This window comes from Anneissia japonica, unplaced genomic scaffold (assembly GCF_011630105.1).
Source record: "Anneissia japonica isolate Jap-2015-1 unplaced genomic scaffold, ASM1163010v1 scaffold287634_len692169_cov176, whole genome shotgun sequence".
In the NCBI taxonomy this organism is placed as follows: Eukaryota; Metazoa; Echinodermata; class Crinoidea; order Comatulida; family Comatulidae; genus Anneissia; species Anneissia japonica.
In genome coordinates, this window is record NW_022739883.1 from 478,233 (window position 1) to 493,973 (window position 15,741).

The 15,741-nt window shown below is 34.5% G+C and overlaps 1 protein-coding gene across 1 annotated transcript; it reads right to left on the reverse strand.

The window, feature by feature from the left end:
• Window positions 1-1,164: 1,164 nt before the first annotated feature.
• On the reverse strand, window positions 1,165-15,105 carry LOC117118074 (ras-related protein Rac1). The gene is made up of 5 exons (XM_033262566.1): window positions 14,897-15,105; window positions 13,859-13,930; window positions 6,014-6,131; window positions 5,645-5,842; window positions 1,165-4,988 (listed from the first exon to the last, which is right to left on the reverse strand). Exons 1-5 carry the CDS (start codon window positions 14,929-14,931, stop codon window positions 4,833-4,835), a joined length of 579 nt encoding a protein of 192 aa, XP_033118457.1. The 5' UTR covers window positions 14,932-15,105; the 3' UTR covers window positions 1,165-4,832.
• Between the last annotated feature and the right edge of the window lie 636 nt (window positions 15,106-15,741).

Here is a 15,741-nt window from a genome sequence, read left to right on the forward strand (position 1 = left end):
TGCACATAGTCTGAATAAAGTTCACAACTATGTAACATATGCATGGAAGTCTTTTTTTTTTTTTTTTTTAATTAGCATGGTAATTTTCTGATAAGCTTTACTAGATCCTTTTTTAAAAGAAATACGCCCTTTACACCCCCTCAGAGAATGGAGTGTGTCCTGTCTTGGTTTTGCAGGTTTTATTGAACCCAGGGATTAGGAAGTAGGCTATCTTAATCGCCAACTACAACTTGGGTTAAAAAATAAGATGTTCGGGCCGGATTAGCTTGACTACTAAGGCAATATGTGCCACTGAGATAGAAAATAGTCTGGGTTGCTCCTAAGCTCTACAGAAGATTTTGTCTCATTCATTAATTTAATACACCTTCATTGTAACGTAATTAATAATTAATGTAATTTCTCAACTTCAGATTGTTAATTCCTTCTATGTTGTTCTTGGTGTCCAATGTGTTGCAGTGTCAAATGTGTATTGAAAGAATGTGAAGCACTGTATATACTGTATGCACTATACTCTACTAGAATATCAGGACATATGACAGCATGGGGAACCTGAGAGGGGGGGTTGCAAAAAACAAAAGGCATAGAGTGCTGGGAGAGAGGATTTTGAACATGCAAGAGGCATGGAGTGTGCTTTGATGGAATAGAGGTTCAAGTATTAGGATTCCATTCAACGTCATGACGCAGCAAAGCCATCACAGGCTACAACTATCCACATAAAATACAATCAGTCAACGGCTACACATAACAGATATACCTGGTTTCTGCAAAAATCGTTACACGCTATCGCCGACTTCTTTGGCGATGCTGATTGGTCAGTTAAATCAGGGAGCGTTTCCGATTGCGTTGGGGACAGCTACGCAGTGCAAAGATTGCAGTGAAAATGCTGTAGCAACTGCCCAGAAAAAAAAAAGGTTTTAAAATAAATTCAAAGACAGTTATTGGGAATTGAAAATAGCCAGACAGAGTTTGCTTATCCAAATGTCTTAATGTCAGTGCAGAGCCTAAATTGATGTCCTTTGATATCTATCCTCCAGATGGGACATTAAGCCGTTGGTTGTCCTCAATGTAGTATTGTACTCAAAGAAGAACTACATTTTTATTGGCTACCTTTTGGAAGAAACTAGTACACTCTAGTTAACAGAAAAAAAACCCCTGAAACATAACTTGTATTTATCTATTTATTTCATTATAATAGTATTAGGTTTGGAAGCCATTAATTTTCAATTAACCTTTTAGTAACAAAAAACAAGTTATGATATTTCTAAATACATATGACAAGGCAAAGCACAACAAAGATACAACTAAAAACAATTATCAGGGGTCCCAAATTGGAAGAAGTCATTTCCGGGGGCTCTCTTTAAATGACCTTTCTTAGTACATCTAATTTTGTTTTGCTGCTTATTGTGATATACCCATCATCACCAACTTCTGCAAGACAATTATAATTATAATTATAATTTATCGAATTTGCTGGAGGTGCGTTATTTCCGGAAGATTGTTGTCTGGTTGCGCAAGTGCGGGGGCTGTCCCGATTTCCGGGAGAATTCCGCGACTTGCGCAAAAACTTGGGACCCCTGAATTATTTAGATGGTTCACTTTTGCAAGATAAACCAGATGAAACTATTTTTATATCATCTAAGCCTACCACACTTTTGATAAAAATGATTGCCATTTATCAGAATAATACATTTGTTGTACTAAAATATATTTAAACAAAAATATCAGTAAAAAATATCAAACACAAAGAAATTATACTAATTAAAATCTTCAGTATAAAATTCATATATTAGAAAAAAAAAACATAAATATCAAACTTAATTTATGTGGAAGAAATCACTTTAGCATTTGTAGAAAAGATGGTACATGTAATGGCTCAAAAGTGGAAGGTGTATAAAACAAATTTGTATCCAATTCAAGTTTTAAAATAACCAATAAAATTATTATGTCTGTAAACAAAAATATATTGCTTGTGTTATCTATATTTAATCAGTCAAGCAGTGGTGAATTAATTTCCATTATTCAGAACAATACGTAAATACTTGATTCATTCTCATAATAGTTAATATTCAACACAACCAGAAGTGATATTTGACACTTCTAATGCTTTCTATACTGTGTATAATGTTTAAGGTATAAATCTCAATTTTTTGTTATTAAATATGCTTTAGTTTATACATTTGTGAGAAGTAATCACTAAATGAGTATCTTGTACACCAGTAGAATTTTGATATATTTCATATGAAAATATGTACTAAGTTATTTTTTAGGTGAGTTCCTAAAGGAAATTGGCATATATCGGTTCATTCAGGCAAGTAGTCACAAAATAGACACAGGATTTCAGGGTTTCTGATCAGTTTTATGCTTATATCTCATGACAGAGGTTCTGAGTTCATTTACATATTTTGTAAATCTGTTTATTAGAATTGATAAGAAAAATAATATTAAGTTATCAGTTGTTTTAACTTTTAAATTTCAACATGATTATACTTTGGTTCTACTCTGAAGCCTAGGAACTTAATTCAAAGACTGCAATAACTCATTTATTATTTTAACAAGATACTCAATTTGTGACTAAAACCTCCAAGAAATAAAAGGGGAAAAAATATAGAATTTATTGATTCATGTTATATTACATCCTACAGCCAGTTGATCACATGACCATGTTTGTACCATATTGTATTATGGGATATATGTAAATTGACTGTACACCATTTGAAAGACCTATGTTTGATTAACCACCAGTCTTTGCCCATAATTAATCGCAAATTATGATAATACAACAACTAGGTACGTCACTATTGACATTATTACACCATGCAATACCGGGTCCAGGGGTAACGAAAAAGGGTGCTTGCCTCTGGCAGCAGCGAAAAAAACCACTCTAACCAAGCTTGAAATCTACCCCTGCCATGTCAAAAACACATGTGTAAAAATCCCTGCTCCTGGGAAGTAATCCTAGCAGTACAGTAATGTGTTCCACCAGCTGTGTTGCCCACAAACCAACACAACATAATCTCTACCAATTACCTATTTACACTCACTGGTGAAGCGAAATAAATGTAGGTAAGCATTTGCCTAAGAAATATGCAAATAGACAGAAGATTTGCACCCAAACTACTGTACATGTTTGAATGGCCAAATTACATTGCCAACAAACTTTACAATTTAACATTGTAAAAATCACTAGATAGATTTCCAAAGTTCCTTTACACTGAACTACCCTTAAATTCCCATGATGCAGTAGATAGAAAAGGAGAGCTTAGCTTCCAGATTACTGAACAATAGAAAAAGGGCAAAAGGTTATAATACTAATATTGAAAGTATATCGAGATTTCACTTTGCGACAATGTCCTTGAAATACTGCCCTCTACATGCTAAATTATATTACAAGCTGTCTGCTATGTAACAAATATTCTCCCACCTATTAGTAATTCTAAAAACAAAAATATATATACAATTTTTTTTTTTTTCAAATTTTCAATTAATTAACGCACACAGATGAATTCTAAACCTTTTCTTGGTGTTGAAAATTAATGTAAAAAATTCAATTTAATAGTGTTTCGAATCAAATATTTATAACCAGCCAATATGATGACTCCTAAAACAATTAAAAAAAAAAAGCCTGTTTGGTACCAAAAAGGTGAACTTAGTATGAAGTATAAAAACACTGATTTCTTTCCTTAAAGAAAAAGAATCATGTAGTATTATGTTCTTCTTAATAGGATTATACATTAACTTGTTGAATATGGTCCAATATGAGTATTAATAGATAGTAATAAAATATCTTTTTCTGCTCAACTTCACACACTTTTTTTGACATGAAGAATGTTTATTCTACGTTGCCACAATAACTGTATAATGTGGATACACAACTTGCTAGTCACTGAAAACTTTGAAGTAGCACATCCCATAATATCTGAAAATATTACGGGCTGGCCCATAGACCGGCTTTTTCAAGGGAGAGTTCAGGGTAAAGAGTCCAGGGGCGCACTTAAGACCCTCAGTGGGGTCGGCAACAAAGCCCCAAAAGTCGGAGAATTTTCGAATTTCATTTATGTTAAGCTATAACATAATAACAGTATAACAATAATAATAATAGTAGTAGTAATAATAATAATAATAATAATAACAATAATAATAATAATAATAATAATAATAATAATAATAATAAGTAGTATAACAGTATAGTAATTCTGGTGATAAACAATCATTATTAGCTCAAAATAAATGAAATTTGAAATAATACTACACTTGAAGCTATATGAAGTTATTTGAAAATATTATTATTTTATGTGTGCTCTGCTGCATCAGTAATTGATCCCTCCCTTACCCTGAGTTTGTGTGGAGAGGTGGAGTTTGCTATCAAAGAGGGGGGTTTGCTGAAAATGGATGGCTTGCCTGAACCATGAAATCCCTCCCAGCTATGGGCCCAACAGGGCACACACATTAGAGTAATTATACAAAATTGCAGTAATTATTTAAATGTAAGCATTACTGTGCAAGAGATACAGATAGTGGTTACAACTTAGTAGTACCACATGATATAATTGTTGGCTGTTAATAAAAATCCATGCGAGCGTCTGCACCCAGCAGAACTAGCCAACCTCCACTGATAAATCAGGAATATTTTATAATGCTATTTCGAGGTGCATTCTCCCATATGATACTACACTCAAAAATCTCATACTAATAATTGGTGGTGCTATTTTTTTTTTACATTTTCAAATATAAAATCATAACTATAGTAGAGAGATGACCAATCTTCTTCGACAGTGACAACATAGATAAAAATATGAGTACACATGAGAAAATGTCCTGATATTCAGGGATGTTTAGAGAACTCGACAGTTAGATTTCTTCTTTTTCTGTTTGGGTTTGGTAAGCACTGCACGAATCGCTTCATCAAACACGTTCTTAAGACCTTTCTGCGAAAGCGCTGAACATTCTAGGTATTTCACTGCACGAATTTCCTTCTGCATTTGGAGTCCCTGTTGCAGAAAAAGTTAAGAGTGTAAAGTAAATCAAGTTGTCTTAGTGGCACAACAGTAAAATTTGGTCAGGGAAATGGGATTGTGTGAACTTTATTATGTGAAACTTGTCCATGAGTATTTAGAACGTGCACTGAATATGTGGAAATTGTGAGTATGTGGAACTTGCACATAGAGTATGTGGGACTTACACACGAGTATTTGGGAATTGAACTTTATTATATTTAACTTGTCCATGAGTATGTGAAGCGTGCAATGAATATGTGGGAATTGTTAGTATGAGGAACTTGCACTTGAGTTTTTAGGACTTGAAGTTAATTATGTGGTACTTGTCCATGAGTTGGTGAGACGTGCATTGAACATGTGGGAATTGTGAGTATGTGGGACTTACACACAAGTATTTAGGACTTGAACTTCATTATGTGAAACTTGTCCATAAGTAGGTGAGACATGCACTGAACGAGTAGAGTATGTGGGACTTGGACTTGGGTAATTGGGACTTGAACTTCATTATGTGGAACTTGTCCATTATTACCTGGGATGTACACTAAGTATGTGGGAATTAGTATGTGGAACTTGTACTTGAGTATGTGGGACTTGCACTTGAGTATGCGGAACCTGTGAATATCTAATGCATCTAGTGCATGCATCCCTACCTGTGGATACGTGATTGGACTGAGACTCCTTTCCTTCAGCCTGTCAATTGTTACACGATCGTCTCGCAAATCAATCTTGGTACCAACAAGAATAGTGGGTGTGTTGGGGCAGTGATGAGTGACCTCCGGATGCCATTTTGTACGCACATTCTCGTAAGATGACGGGCTAACCAAGGAGAAACAGATGAGGAAAACATCCTACAAAATTTAAAATGAAAATAAGAAGATAAAATTACCAGACACATTCAGAGTCATAACTTATACAACTTTACAAAATATTGACACACTTTCCCCAACTGTTCTCTTCTCTCGGTGCTACTAGGTTAAACCACGAGAATATGCAATTAATAGATTTCATGTTGTACTTACGGTCTGTGGGTAGGATAGAGGTCGCAACCTATCATAATCTTCTTGCCCTGCTGTATCCCATAATCCCAAATTGACTGGTCTTCCATCAACCATCACATTCGCAGAGTAGTTGTCAAACCTGGAATTTGAATAAGTAATTGTCATAGACTTAGTTAATAAAAATTAAGATTGTTAACTATTATGAGAAGTGAAACAATGCAAGTTTAAACAAAGAAAAGTTTTGAAAGCTCAAGCCAATTGGATATACAACATATTGCAAACAACCATTTTACCACAGTCTTTGAATGCTGCTTAGGACAATCAGGCCTTACTACACGTTACAAAAATAGTGGCACATACAACAATAGGTTGAAAAGCTTTTAAATTATTACATAATAATTGGTCATGATATTCTATACAACATTCGATATTTACTTCCACAAAACAATTCAATACAATACAATGGTACCTGTACAACAAATGGAATCACATGATTTGAGTTGTGGAAAAGACTAAGCTAATGTGACTCGCCTAAATAAAGCTTTAAGCCATAGCCCCCTCACACAGACTTGACACAAGCCTCTAATTTATTGACTTGATTTTTAATTTGATTATTAGCCAACTTCAGAGACCACCACCAGCATCGGTTTATGTCAAGAAACTTGTTATGTTGTTGAATTTGGATGTGAAATCCCAGAAAAAGTATAGTATGGGCAAATAAGTAATATTAACGCTATTGGTGCCAAAATATATACAGTATAGTTTTAATAGTTTTCACTGATTAAGACAAAATTGGGGACTGAAGCCCAGTCTACTCCCTTACATAATGGTTCTTACAAAAAAGAAAAAAAGTGATTAAATAACAAGAATTAAATACATATTGAAAAAATGCATCACCATGTCTCAAAATATATGCTACTATGTAGTGCTATCATTATTGATTCATACTCTTCCCTACAGCACCTATTTATAAATAGTACAGCATATTTTTTTTAAATCTGAAATAATAAACTAACATTGTATTCTGTTCTTTATTGAATTTTGAAACAAATCACATTAGGAACTTAATCTTTGGTTGTTTATTGAATTCATTTTATGTGCAATTGTATGCAAATTTGAAGAGGGCAATTGCGATTCCGATTTAACTGAAATTAGGGGATATTAGAGACTATGTAGCTGTTGACATAAGGGAGTGGCTGCATGTACTTAAATTTAAACTTAGTCTAGAAATTCACAGCAGGAGAATTAATAGGTTAAAGAGCATTCCACAACCACCAAACAAAAACTGATCAATTTGATTTTTTTTTTTTAAGTTTGTCATTTGTTCTAGGTTAGACCATAGACAACAGACATGGTGTGGAATGCCATTGTTGTATTTATTTTGAAAATCCCTGTGCAAAATTATTGGCATGCAGAAGAAAAAAAAAAAAACAAACAAAATATGGCTTTTCCACTGTAGTGGGTAAAGCCAATAAAATGAAATTGTTGGAAGGAAACAACAATAACACAGCCTTTTTTACCTGCTTTCATTTTCTCACATAAACCTACACAATAATATTACTTATATTTCATTATTATTCATAATTCAAATTACTGGTGGTATAACAAAACAAAACCACAACAGTGCAACCATTATTATCTACAGTAAATGAACTTTGCAACTGTTTGTGGCATGTGTGTGTGTGTTAGGGATTTTAAGTCTTTGTCTTCCTCCTAGCACATCCGACAGGGTCACTTCCTTCTTTTGTAGAGAATCCAAGACACTCAAGTACAGTACTGGCTGTTCTTCCACCTCAAACTTCCACCTCAAATCAGTTAGGAAATGATCAATATGCTAGACACCTTACAAGACACTTCATTTTACAAAGCCCAAATAAAATTAGGGCTAATTCCAGACTTCTCAAGTACATAGTTAGACCTCGTTGCGACGGAAATCCTGTCCCGTGAAATTCGCACATCAGGACGAACGGACCCAATTTGAAAGTTGGGTTCAATCGTACTGAAAAGTGACCAATAAATTTTAATCCTGTCCAGTTTGTATGACCTTCCACAGATGTAAATCTGTAATTTTTAGCAACTTATATCTTACACTCAAGGATTAGGTGCTATGGAAATCTTTCATTTACTACAGAAATCTGATGACATAGTTACTGAAATGCATTTTACGAACTTGAGAAGTCTGTACAGTAATTCTACAATTCAGTGCCACCACCACACCCCTACAGTATGCACTCTGGTTTGTAAAATGGTAATCACAGAGTATCATATTTTGGGTACCGATAGTTCATGCATAGATTATTCTGCGGATATTAATGGGCTTCACATAAACCAAGTTTAATAAGACCCTAGCACGCAGAGTGGCCAAAATGCTGCGTAGAAAAACTGATTTTAAAATCAGAAGAAAAACAACAGTTTTCCAGATGTAAAGGAAACAGCCAATTTCTGTAAATAAATAAGGGCCTCTTTTGAATAATAACTGCACAAACATTACAGGTATTTATTTTTCCCTTAGATTAGAGGAACACTAAAGGGATATTTTGTTAATCAATGTGCACATTATCGAATGTGCATTGACGTTTCACTTCACTGCGACACCACGCACTACAGTGCCTGTTACTGTAGAGTACATACCAGATTTTTCATGGAATAATAAGTTTATACTACAGTAATACAAGTCAGGAATAAAGTGCAATTTCATGGTTACTTAGCATCTCAAAAGTCTAACACTATGTACTAAGTACCATACTTTAATAAATGCTTCTCTGAAACAAGCCCCAGACCATTTTTTTTATTAACTTTTTTAACCTGTGCACAAGGATATGACACAAACACAAAATGCTTAACTACAGGTAAATATTTTTTTTAAATAATAATAATAATTCATGATATTAATAATAATAATAATAATAATAATAATAACAATAATAACAATAATAATAATAATAATAACAACAATAATAATAGAATCAAATCATAAATAAGCCTATTAAGATGTATAAATATATTGTTTCAACCGTCAAGTATTATCTGATAATTAACAATACCTGTACTAAGCCTTTTATACTGTTTATTACAACAAAATTAAAGGAAATAAGGAAAAATAAATTGATTTAAATTCCATTGGCCACCCTTGACAGCACCACTGAACACTTTGTGTATGTTAGACACTACATGTACATAAATTTTCTTGATTGATTGGGAAAAGTTTCATATCGGTTTTTTTACTATTAAAGTCTCCTGTAATTTATAAGAGCTTGGGTCCTTACACAACAAATATTCATAAAATGAGGAAACAGTAATAGCATGAAACATAAACTTTATTAAATTAGGCAACTTTCCAAGACACTTATTTAAACTAAATTTAGTTTGGTTACCGGAAACTAAAAGGAAAATATTTAAATTGTAACACTTCAAAATATATTTGTATTCTGCTGTACTCTTGTATGTATGTATATTTTATCGGATACAGAAACACAAGATAGAACTCTTCCAAAAAAAAACTGTATCACCGAATTGCATTGTGGATAAACTGTACTTAACACAAGTTTGTTTATATCCAGTCATACGCGGCGTCCCAATAAATGAGGCGCCGCATACATCTGGGTCTGGTCTGGATATACAGTAACTTACATAAATTGTTATTAGAAACAGAAGGGTGCCGCGTATGTCTGGATCCGTGTAAAAGATATGACCTGCATACAAGATACGACGTACAGTATATCCATTTCATTTTGCTATGCTAGAGTTCTACTGTATCTTGTGTTTCTAGTATCTTTGATTTTATCAAAGTAGACTAGATATTTTCAACTGGGATTCAGGGAATAAAAAGTCTTCATAACAAATCTACACACAAATACAGTTTAGCATGTGTCTTAACTACAGAGCTTTTGTACTGAGCCCCAGGGGCAACAGTTAGTCTGGAACCTTGTTGTTCAGCTTCAATTCGAATCTCACGGCAGCGGTCTCTACTGATAATCATCTTACAAAATTCAGCTTTCCCATGACTTGAAAGCCTAATGGGTCATATTATATAGGCCTAATGATACAATTTATATTGCATATGATCTCAAATATCCTCATTTCACTATTTCAGGGAGAAATAGAAATCACAGAAAAGAGCGTTTGTTAGAAAACAATAAAAACATAAATGACCTACAATTTATCTATAATATGTCCATTGATTTACTGCCATAAACCGTTAAAAATATATAATTTAATAGAACTAATATAGTATTTACTTTGAACATTTATTTATTTTTATGTGGGTACAGTAATACAGACCTCCCCTCAATTTAAAGACCACTTTTGGGACTGGGGTTTGCATGGACTTTAGCAGCATTGGTCTCTACTTAGAATAATAAAGATAAAATACATCTTTATTATTAATTGGTGGTAATCTTAAATTGGAGGGGTCTTTAATTAGGGGCATGTAAAGATAAAACATTCTGAATATATTATTGTCTTTGGCGAGGGTCCCAAATGAGGCTTGTTGCTAATTGTTAAACTGAGTATTAGCATAATAATGTGGCAATATTGTATACTTTACTGTAGTACAGTAAGCCATAATATCTTTACTCTTACATTGGCAATAGTAAAGTCAATTCCAGTAAATATATGACCTATCAAGAATTAGAAAGTCAATTTTCATATTTTAGTCATTGATTTAGGGATGGCAAGCCTCAAATGATCCACAGTATGTTACATGATAATTCACCCTTGTTATCAATACTAGTAAAAAATTAAATTTTATGAGTATACAGTGTAAAGAATATGCTTTTTGAGGGCATGATTCACTAAGTGGCATTTCTCTAATCCTATAATACCCAGGATTGTTGTATAATCCTCATTTGAATGAATGATGGTGGTAGTAAGTTGGTGTTTTGATACATTTTTTGCACAGATGCTATTCAAGCATGAAGGCCTCAATACAGTACATGACAGAATAACAATTAACATTGTTATTGGTTCTGTCTTGTGCAGTGGATACCAGTGGCAGATCCAGAAATTTGAAATAAAGGGGTACCAGGGAATGACATTCACAATTGGAGGGGTTTATAACCCCACCATTGTTGGGACCGAGGTAGGAAAATTCATGATTATGGCACCTCTAGATAAAAAGATATGGTACTCTCAGTCTAAAAATTTGAATATAATTATCTGTCTATCTCCATTTATTTAAAAAATTTAGAAGGGGACCCGGCCAGCTGGGCCCCTCTTGAATATGCCACTGGACTGTAGTCTACAAGTTGCGGATCCTTGCATAGTGAAAGGGACTTGCCTCCACCTAGCTTATCCACATTGGTCTCTCATAACAAGGAATGTAAGTGGGTATCTGTAGGCCTACACTACACTATATCACCAAACAGTGTATTTTGAATTTTTTCTCCAAAAAAATGCCTCCAAGAGATTCAATGTGCCTCTTGGCCACTAGCTACAAAATCTTTGAATATTCCCAAATGAGCTACAGTAATGCAAGTTCCCTGCTTGTTATGTGACTAGTGAAACTAATGTTTTGACCTACCTGACGTGTAATCATCCTGAATACTCAGTACTTTCCCAATTTTTTTTCTAGCAAGTATTTGGGAACGTACTGAGAATTTGGTACGACAACACGTCAAGTAAGGCAAAACATTACTCCTACAGTATATTTCCCTGACGTAAACACACAACAAAATTGAGAATAATGTATATTTTAGTACTGATCATTTGACATACTGTACAGTATTGCATTTCAAAACAATTAAAAGTATATTTAAAGACATCAAATATATACTGTTGGTTGTGCAATATTGTTCTACTTATTTGTTCACATTTTCCCAAATGTCCAGTCCAACTTCCTATGGCTTAATTTTTGAGCATTTTGGGACCAACGCCCATCAAGTGTGTAAATTTATATGACGTAAATAGAGGATCAACAATTAATGTCAGGAACCTTATTAAAGCTGAAAGTTATCATTTCATGATACAGTAAATTGATAAGATGTTGGATGATATTAATGTGAACAATGTAATGGCTTTACTATGATGAATTAGTGTTGAAATTCCCTAATTTCATTTTTTATTAGCATTGCTAACTGTATAAAAATATGTTATAATGCAGGTCATATTTTATTACACTGCCATCAAAACTTTATTACGGTAGCTAAAATACTTTGCTTATTTCCCTATATGCAGATACAGTGGCGTCGAGAGCCAGTAAGGGCCCCGGGGCTACACCTCACATGCCTCACCCCTTCACTTGGGACCCCCACTCGGCCACTCCAAAAATTAAGTCCCCTCCTAAAGTTTTCATCCTGGCTTGGGCTCGGGAGATTTTGTTCTCACCCCGAAAATTGTTCATCTTGGTCCGGGCCCCCCAGTAGTCCTGGGCCCCGGGGCAGCAACCCCCCTGACTCCCTCTCGATGCCACTGTGCAGATATTTTAGTAGGTGGAAGCAAGAAAATATGTATTGTACCAGCCTAAATCAAACTTTTGCCCTGGCTTTTAAATGATTCTATGACCAAAATTCTTATCTGGTAAATTCTTTCTGAGGTATAGTACCTCAACAGAAGGGTACAGTAAATGCCTTCTGCTTGATGGCATTTATATACCGCAAAAGAAGGGTTACAGTCCACTGCAATCGCCAGAATGCTTGTTCTAATGGCAATTTATGGTGCGAGGCCAACTTCAGAGACCTGCATATCAATATTTCAACATTAAATCTGAACATTATAAATTGGTTTTTAAAAAGAGAGAAGCCTGACAACGTAATTGGTGCTTGTTGTGCAACTTCAGGACAGACATTCTAAAAAAAGAGTCAGTGCTTAATAAATATTATACCATACAAGATCTATTTAATTGATTCCAAGAGTTGAAACCATACTGTAGTTGTATGGTTTCAATCCATAGGAAATCAATTGACTTTGGTAGCGTCTACTGTATGGAAACCAAGAAATTCTTAGTAAGATTCATGGTAAACATTTCTTTAATGGAATGACTAAAATCTACAGTACTGTCTGTAGCTTTAAGTATCTTATTCATTGTGTTCAGTATTTCATGAAAGACATTTCATTTGTATATTGACTTTGTCATAGATGAATGAATGCAAATAAATCTAAGTAGTTTTCTGGTGCAATTCAGAAGGTACTACACTGTGTCTGCAGTCCTACTACAGTATTAACCACTTTCGGTATCTGGGTATAAGCCTAAAGTACCTGTACGACCACTCCAGGGATATGAAGTCTCCCGCGAATCACAGTACAGTAGTCTCCCAAAAAATCAGAGTTCAGTAGTTTCCCGAACTGCCAGGAGCAAGCAAAAATCTAGTGGAAAAAACCTATCTCCCGCAATTCATGATATTTGCATGTTTTCCATAATGTGTAACTATCACCACCCACAGCAAAATAAAAGCTCAATTAACCAGAACTCTTGGAAGTAGCTTCAAACATGGGAACCCTGCGAAATTAATGGTTATTTTCCAAGATTCAAGATTTACTATAATTTTATGAATCTAATTCACATAAAAATACTGTACATAAAACAGAAATTTGGTGTGAAGTACATATCAATAACATGACAATAATAATTAAAGATAAGATTAATAAAGAGATAAATATGTACATAAAAAGGTAAAATTTAATTAAGAAAAAATTTGTATCAAATAGTGTATTCACATAAAAATACAAAAAAAAATTGGTATGAAGTACATTTAAAAAGCATATGAAATTCTGACATTAACAATTAAGATAACAGATTAATAATAATAATAAATAATATTACATAAAAATAAATAAAACAGTAATTTATTTATATAAAGCAAATTCTGACAGAAGGCAGTGTACCTTGTTGTCTGATTCCATACAAGATAAAAAAATAATAGTACTTACACTGTAGGTATATATTCTCCTGGAAAGGCATTGGTGGTATAACTTATAAGAAGACATGTTTTACCAACCGCTCTGAAAGAAAAAAATACAATGGTAATTGCAATTGCTGCTACAACACTTTAAAGAATTTTATTTGCATGGGGATACATCAAAAACTAACTCAAATTTGCACAACAGGTGCACAGAACTGTAACTGCATAATTCATTGGATATTCTTGAGAGGCTAGCCTAATTTTCTGCAAAATCTGCATGGATTATCAACAGTGGTGGCTCAAAAAATGTGACGAAAGGGACTTAAGTTGGACAGGGGTCCGAACCATTTGACTGACCAGCTAGAGCCTTGGACAGGGTCACATTTTTATTGCTTTTTAGTATGGCCAAAAAATTGTGCCTTCACCACTGCAAATCAGCCTTTATTCTTAATGCATAGAGGAATTTCTAGTACGCCTAAATTTGTGTACAGCGGATATCTGCGGTTCAGTCAGTCTGGGGGGGGGGGGGGAAGATACCAACACACTGTCACACAGCAGTAAGGTCGTCTAGGGTTAGGCCAACAGCATCATATAGGCCTAACTTGAAATTAAATAAAGGAATAACCAAGCCTGGATAAAAACACTTGATCGAGGCATAAGTCGTTTGTTCTGTTTCTATTCCATAAACACATTTTTTTTTTTAAATGACTGCCTAGCCTAGGCCCTAGGCTAAAAAAATAGTCCTAGGGCCTAGCCTAGTCCTGGCCCTAGTAGTAGGCCTAGTCCCTAGACCTGGGCAGGATTTGCAAATATGAATTTAAGGAAAATTAACAATGAATAAACAACTAATTCACCTTGACCTAGCATAAGCTAATTAGGCCTGCCCAAGTAGATACTATGTAGTTGCCATTGTATTCCTGACGCCTAATAAAGCCCTAGGCCAAGTATAGGCCTAGCCTAGGGCCTAGCTAGACCTGGTTGGAGAAGGGTATAATAAGCCTGCGCCTACACCCGGAAATACTAAAGTTTACGTACGGCATACTTGTAAACAGCGGCTTTTACTTACCCGTCTCCGACTACAACACACTTGATAGCTTGCATTATTAAATAATAAGAATCAATTCTGTGTTCTAAAGTATCAGTATTTATTGTTTGTTGTTGATTTGGTTTGTAACAAGGAAAAAAAACAACCGTGTTTTCAGACCCGCGCGACAACGTACATTGGGTGTGGGATGCTGCTTCACCATACGGAAGTACACATGACCAACTCCGAAATGAACTCTCAATCATTGGTAAGCAAACTGTGCTTCTTTTATATGAAATTGCGTCCCCTATAGTTTTCTATTTTTAGATTCTGCCCGTCAGCGTCTAATTTAGTACAGTATCATCAGCATATAAATACGTACACGAAGTATTCATTCTTTCGTCAACAAGAAAAAACCAGAGTGGTTATTGATAATAGCAGGGATGTCGAATACTAAGGTAGTTTTTCTTGTTTATCTGTTTATTAATTTTACCTCAAAAGTACACAGGCCTATAACATTTATTTTTATTTATTTATTTGAACATACACCTTCGAAACGGTGGCACTCAACAATAATTGGTGCGTTCACAAAGTAAATGAAATAAAAGGTACAAAAACAATACAAAACATCTGCCTGATAAAACGGTGCAAGAGTGTGACAGTAAAGCCACTGTATAGTACAGTACAGTACTCATTATATAAATCAGTTGAGTTAGGTGCCCGTCATACATTTTGCATGCATTAATCTTTAATCACTAACTTTTTTACAGTAAATTGTGTGCTGGTCATGATGAGGGGTGCAGGTCAACTCGGCCACAAGTCAACTCGGCCACAAGTCAACTCGGCCACATCTACTCGGCCACAAGTCAACTCGGCCACAAAAAAAT

Excerpts from the sequence above, each read along its gene's own strand:
- LOC117118074 (XM_033262566.1), bottom strand. The coding sequence starts at position 14,931 with ATGCAAGCTATCAAGTGTGTTGTAGTCGGAGACGG. Across the intron at positions 13,931-14,896 it reads TGTGTTGTAGTCGGAGACGG|AGCGGTTGGTAAAACATGTC; the intron begins GTAAGTAAAAGC and ends TTTTTCTTTCAG. Across the intron at positions 4,989-5,644 it reads GTCCAATCACGTATCCACAG|GGACTCCAAATGCAGAAGGA; the intron begins GTAGGGATGCAT and ends TTTCTGCAACAG.